This window comes from Rhizophagus irregularis, chromosome 9, assembly GCF_026210795.1.
Source record: "Rhizophagus irregularis chromosome 9, complete sequence".
NCBI lineage: Eukaryota > Fungi > Glomeromycota > Glomeromycetes > Glomerales > Glomeraceae > Rhizophagus > Rhizophagus irregularis.
The window spans coordinates 1,478,022-1,484,823 of record NC_089437.1 but is presented as its reverse complement, the minus strand read 5'-3'; the positions used below and the strand labels follow the sequence as shown (position 1 = coordinate 1,484,823).

Below are 6,802 nucleotides of genomic sequence, written 5' to 3'. Positions count from 1 at the left end.
TCCTTTTTTAGATTTAAATGGGAGAAAGAGAATTTAACGTCGATTGAGAACATTAATTGTTTAAATATTGTGTTGATCATTATAGAGACTAATGCTAAAATGGAATCGGCAAATTTGATGCATGAGTAATGAGTATCGCCGTATCCTGTGACATTTTTCATCAACGGGTCACCTCCATTTTTTGTTGAAAAGATGGAAAAATCCTATTCATCACGCTTATTCACGCACTATCTGCCAAATATGCGCCACACTTAATTTCAGTAATACTCTCACATGTATTGTTATGCATAGCACTCAAAATCATGCATAATTTTAACATTTTTTTTATAATAACGTCATTTTTATTCATAACCAATATTTTATCCCATCCTTTTTACTGGCTCTACCAAGATCGGCATGATCCTAATAGGCTGCATAATATTTCAATTTGAAATGTTGTATCTACTTAAGTGAGACAACTCTGAAACTTCTTAGGAGTAAATAAATCAGTTCATGATTGATTAACACAGATTCTTAATTAAAAATTAAATTATCGCAAATTATTATAATTTTTTGATTAGTGATTGCAACTAAATATTGTGGCTGTGATTTTCGGTAATTGTAAAGTTTTATGCTAAGCACTTTTAATATGATGTCCGGATGAAAAATTTAAAAATTTCGGCCGGAATTAAATAGATGGGTTGCTCAAAATTAAAGAGAATCCGGGTCTATTGCCGGTCCGGGCCGGGTATTGTAGTCTCTAAATCTGATATACATTGTGCACCGTCCATACACGTGATTGTCGGTTTTTTTTTGCCCCTGAGATTTCTATTTTATTATAAAATTCGGAATAAATATTAATTTTGTTATGAATTATTTACACAAATAATACAGTTATACAGATATACAATCGTACAGTACATACAGTACATGTTGAAAATACAAATAATTTTAATAATTTTATGCAGATCCGCACCATGTTTCTGTTCAATCATTCTATCAATTGATTCGTCAACCATGTATCGCGGAATTAGTTGTCGGGATCATCGGATTTGATGACAGATAATTTCGGTCAAATTTTTATTAATTATATACAGTATGATAGAAGTGCTACCCAAATTGAGGTTTGAGAAAATGCACATCAGCCACTTTTTAAGTTGCCACCAAAAATGTCATTTAACTTTAAACTATATTTAGACAATAACACAAATGGTAACGAACACATGCTCAACAGTTAGGACGTTTCATATTTATAAAAATTATGTATAATGAAGATCTTTTGGCCTTTAAACCCGATTTTAATTGGTAATATAATTTATTAATGTTTGTATTATAAATTTTTGTTGTCCTTTTCTATAACTTTCGTCGCCATCCATTAAAAAACGCCTTTTCTTTTTTATTTCGATTAATTCTTTCTTACTTTCTTTCTTTCTTTTACTATTCTAACATACAAAGTATTCTTTCTTTCATTTTCTCTTATTTAACCCTCTCTTTTCTTCACTCTTTACTTTACCCAACTGTTACTTTACCTCTATATTTTTTTATATTTTTTTTTATTTTGAAAAGGCTGGACCTTCCAAAGACTTTCGGAACAAACATGTATTATGTAAAATTTATGATATATTAATATATTATACTATAGTATTATTATATTAATATATTGTTGATTTTTTACATATTTGTGTTCTAAATAAGTAATTCTTTCCCTAAATAAATAGAATTTAAATTTAATTGATCGTTTTATCATTTTAACAAATTCACTGTGAATTTTTTTTTTTCATTACGAATTAAAAATTTCAATTCCTTTTCTTGTACATTAGAATTTTTGTAATTTGTAGTATATCATCAATCTATATTATATATTCTTTCTCTCCTTAAAAGTTATTAAAGATGAGTTATGTACCGCCAGAAGAACGAGAAACCAAAATAACTATTACGGGTATGTACTCCCAATTGGCTGTTAATACGGCCATTGGTGTTGGTACTCTCATAGTTTTTGGTTTTTTGAGACCTAGGAACGGAAGTAAGTAATGATATTAATGTGGAATTAAAATGAAAGCAGCGAAAAAGTTTTACTTATATCCTAATAATTGAACTTAATCTTTTTAGTTGTTTATGCACCCAAACAAAAATATTCATCAGAAAAGTAAGTGTGATAATTTTCATGATTATTTTATTATGATTTCTAAATTATTGATTTGTTAACTTTGATTTTTTTTTTACTTTAGAAAACAACCTCCAAAGATTGAAAATCAAGGAATATTTTCATGGATTAAACCGGTAATATCAGCACCAGAAGAATTATTAATAGAAAAAATAGGATTAGATGCGGTGATGTTTTTGAGATTTATTAGAATGTGCAGAAATATGTTTTTATGGTTATTTTTACTTGGATTAGCAATTGCTGGTGCAAATTTATACGGTACTAGGCAAGATCGTAAACAGTTTCCTAAAACTGATAATCCATTGCAATACTTGAGCATATCATTTTTAAGAAATGTGAGTTATTTTTTTTATTGTGATTGTTTAACTCTTTTAAAAAGCGATGGTATTTTTTTTCTAACTGAATTTCCTTTATATTTCAGTCGCGTTGGTTTTGGATTCATGTAGCGTTTACATGGATATTTTCATTGATCATATTTCGATTTTTATACAAACAATATAAAGAATATTCAGCATTGAAAAAACAATATTTTCGATCAGAAGAATATCAAAGTTCATTACATTCAAGAACAATATTGATCACTGGAGTACCATCAAATATGCAATCAGATGAAGGATTACAAAAATATGTTATAGGAAATTTAAAAGTTAACCAACAACAAGTATCACAAGTGCATATATCAAGAAAAGTTGGTAGATTACCGGAATTGATTGAAGAACATGAAAAGGCTGTTAGAGAGCTTGAATCAGTATTAGTAAAATATTTAAAAGATCCTAATCATATTTCGAGTAAAAGACCAAAACATAGTTTAGGCGGAAGATGTGGAGGAGAAAAAGTTGATAGTATTGATTATTATACATCACGAATACAATCTTTAGAAGAAGAAATTTATAGTGAAAGGGAAAGAATAAAGGAAAGGAAAGCCATTAATTACGGATTTGTTTCATTCACAAATATCGCTGATGCGCATTCAGTAGCGAAAAAATTTGAAGGCAAAGTTACCTTGAATGAACCTCAAATATTGTTAGCGCCATGGCCAAAAGATATTATTTGGAATAATTTAACGGTGACAAATGCTGTCAAGGGAACAAAAAGATTGATCGGATATGCATTCTTTCTTTTATTATGCTTTTTTTGGTTATTTCCTATTGGTTTTTTAACAACGGCAGCTCAAATTCAAAATATAGTTAAGATAGCGCCATTTACAGGAGATATTTTTTACGCGAATGACTTTTTAGCGGGTTTTATAGAATCTTGGATGGGTCCAATGATAATGGGTGCATTTTTTATCGTACTTCCTCAAATATTAAGAATAATATCAAGATATCAAGGAAAAGCAACAAAATCATCATTGGATAGAGCAGTTTTAGGAAAATTATATCTGTTCTTTTTAATTAATAATATTGTAATGTATACATTATCTTCCACTTTGGTTGATTTATACGGTAAAATTAGGGCCACAATAAATGCTGGTAATACAGACTTTAAAGATCTTTATAAAGTTGTTAAGGAAGCGGATTTCTTGGACGAATTAGCGGATTCTTTAATTAAAGTCTCATCATTTTGGATTAATTATATTAGTCTAAGAGGAGTTGGTGCCATATTTGATCTAGCACAAATAGTTTCATTAATTTTAATCAGCATAAAAAAATTTTTCGTTCAACCTACTCCAAGAAACATTAAAGAATTTAGTAGACCTCCAGATTTTGATTATCCTGTTTATTATAATATTCATTTATTTTTCTTCACCGTTGGAATGTTATATAGCGTGATTGCACCTTTGATTTTATTCTTTTGTTTCGCTTACTTTAGTTTGGCCCTTGTGGTTTACAGATATCAATTAATGTAAGTACACGAGATAAGCACGCGTGAGCAACAGTTAACTGAATTCATGAATAACTAATGAAACCTCTATTTTTTTTTACATTTTTAGGTACGTGTTTACAACGAAAATAGAGACGGGAGGAACATTTTGGAGGGTAGTTTTTAATAGACTCATCGCTTCTTTATTATTCTGGCAAGTGATAATGGTCGCTGTGATGAACTTGAAAGGAGCTCATATCCAATCGGTAGCATTACTTCCATTACCTGCAATGACATTAATAGTTAAATTTATTTGTGCAAAAAGATTTGATGCACCAATTCGTTATTATAAACGAAAAAATTCCGATCCAGAATATAATAATAATATAGTTTCCAATACTAACGATAAAGTTAGTAATAGATTTGGACACCCTGTATTAACAGCAGAATTGATTACTCCAATGGTGCATTCAAATGTTAAACATTTATTGAGTAAAGTTTATAATGGTAGAATTGATGAAACAAAAGTTAATAGAAGGGGCACAATTAGAAGCATGTCAATGATAGTAGGCAAAAATAATCAAAGTTTTAATATTCAAACGGTTGATAATAAAGAATTGGAATGGGATGAGCAAGCTTATTATGAAGAACAAAAACCTGGTTATTACATAGATTACAGTGATACCGCTAGCAATTATTCTGGTACTACATACGCGTCAGCAAATAATTTCCCTCAGAAGAATCAGAATCATCATCAACAAAGAAATATGCATCCAAATAATAATCCAAGATTACCTCCAAATTCTCCTAATAGTCCTAATAATCCTAATTATCATAATCCCAATAATCCCAATAATCCCAATAATCCCAATAATCCCAATAATCCTAATACTAATAATAACGTTTATCCTAATAATAACGTTTATCCTAAACAACCAAGACCTAGATATCAATATGATAATAATAGCTCATCCTCGTTACATTTACTTCGACAAGAAAGTCCTGCACCTTCTGTTGATAATTATAGTAATTATAGTGATGATGCCTCTTCTCTTTATAGACAACAACCTAGAGAAATTAATAATTACAATAATTCCGCACCGAGAGGCGGCTACACGCCTCCACTCCCACCTCCAATTACTCCACCACAACAATATAACCAACGAGGTTATAACCAAAACAATTACAATCAAAATAATCATCAAAATAATTATAATCAAAATAATTATAATCAAAATAATTATAATCAAACCAACTATAATCAGAATAATTATAATCAAAATAATTATAATTATAATCATCAAAATTATAATAATCAAAATGATCGAGGATATAATAATCATCAAGGTTATTGATAATATATCACGGAATGAATGAATCATTAGTAAATTAAAATAGAAAATGATTCATCTGGGATATATTTCATTTTGTTTGTTGTAATTTTTTAATTATTTATTTGTACTTTTGTTTTTGTATTTTTTATTTTAAGTAAATAAAATTTTTTTTCCTGTAAACTTTAAACTGATTATATTTTTCAAGAACTTGGTAAATTAAAGAAATTGGCGTATAATCTCAAGGACTTCATATTAATGATTGTTACAGATTACAGAAATCGTTAGCTATTCCCGTCACCGATGATGGTGTTATCGTTGTTGAATTAATCTTTATGTTATCACTTCGGCCATTTCAGCCAATGAAACCAATGTTATAACGCTCTATAAGTAAAAAAATTACCAAATCAAACTCTTCATAAAGTGATACAGATATTTCCAACAGGTGTGAAGTTGAAACATGATCTGTAACAAGATTTTAACGCATGCAACAATTGCAACATTGGACAACATGGTCAAATTTTGCATTGCCTGTTATTGGAATCCAGTTTAAACTTATATGTTATAAATAATTATTAGCTCTTACTTCAAAAGGGGATGCATACTTGTTTTACACATTACGTTACTAGGTCGTTATCATCACGTGATATAGGATATGCAGATTAAATATTACTGCCTATTCCCTTCCCTGTATTACCTCAGTTTCGTCTATAGTTAAAAATAAAATTTTTTTTATTAATAATCTAACAAGATATATATATACAGTACATATACATATCAGTTATCTGTATGTAAGAAATTATTTGATTATCACTTTTCAGAACTTATTAAGTAAAAAATAAAAATTAATCAAATTATACTTAAATTATTAAAATAAATTAATTATTTTATAATAGTAATATTTTATGTAATAAATCTTTAATAATATATAAATATTTATATTAAGTTAATTTAATATTAAATTGAAAATTGATAAACTTTTTTAGTATTATTTTATTTTATTTTATTTATTTATTTTATTTTTTATTACTTTTTTTTTTTTAATTTATTTTATTAAAAGTGAAAGAATATTATTATTATAATTTCCATTTTTATTTTTTTATATATTTTTTGCCTACTATTTAAGCTAGATAAATACTATACATATATTATATATTTATTACCATTTTTAAAATTATTAGAATTATTAAAATTAAAATTATTAAAATTATTAAAATTATTAAAATTATAAAATTATTGAAATTATTAAAATTTTTTCATATAGTGAATATTTTTTTCAAATAGAAAATAAAAAAAAAATACAAAAATACAAAATACAATTTTTTGTTCTGAAAATTTCCAAGTAATATATATGGAAGATATACTAAAAATATCCAGAAAAAAAAATATATTATATGAAAGATTTTATCAATTTTAAAATTTTGAATACAACCTTTTCCTGGTTTTTGAATAACATCAATTTGGTAAATTTGATTGACATTATGTTATTTATATTTTGGCCAATCAGAAATCTTTTCCCCTTGTA

At 27.2% G+C, this 6,802-nt stretch overlaps 1 protein-coding gene across 1 annotated transcript; it reads left to right on the top strand.

Annotated features, from left to right (window-relative positions):
* Positions 1 to 1,869: 1,869 nt before the first annotated feature.
* On the top strand, positions 1,870 to 5,582 carry OCT59_029366 (uncharacterized protein; the record flags this gene model as incomplete). The annotated part of the gene is made up of 5 exons (XM_025327774.2): positions 1,870 to 2,002; positions 2,089 to 2,125; positions 2,208 to 2,478; positions 2,565 to 3,988; positions 4,077 to 5,582. The coding sequence occupies 5 exons, from the start codon at positions 1,870 to 1,872 to the stop codon at positions 5,299 to 5,301; spliced, it is 3,090 nt and encodes a 1,029-aa protein (XP_025169585.1). The 3' UTR covers positions 5,302 to 5,582.
* Between the last annotated feature and the right edge of the window lie 1,220 nt (positions 5,583 to 6,802).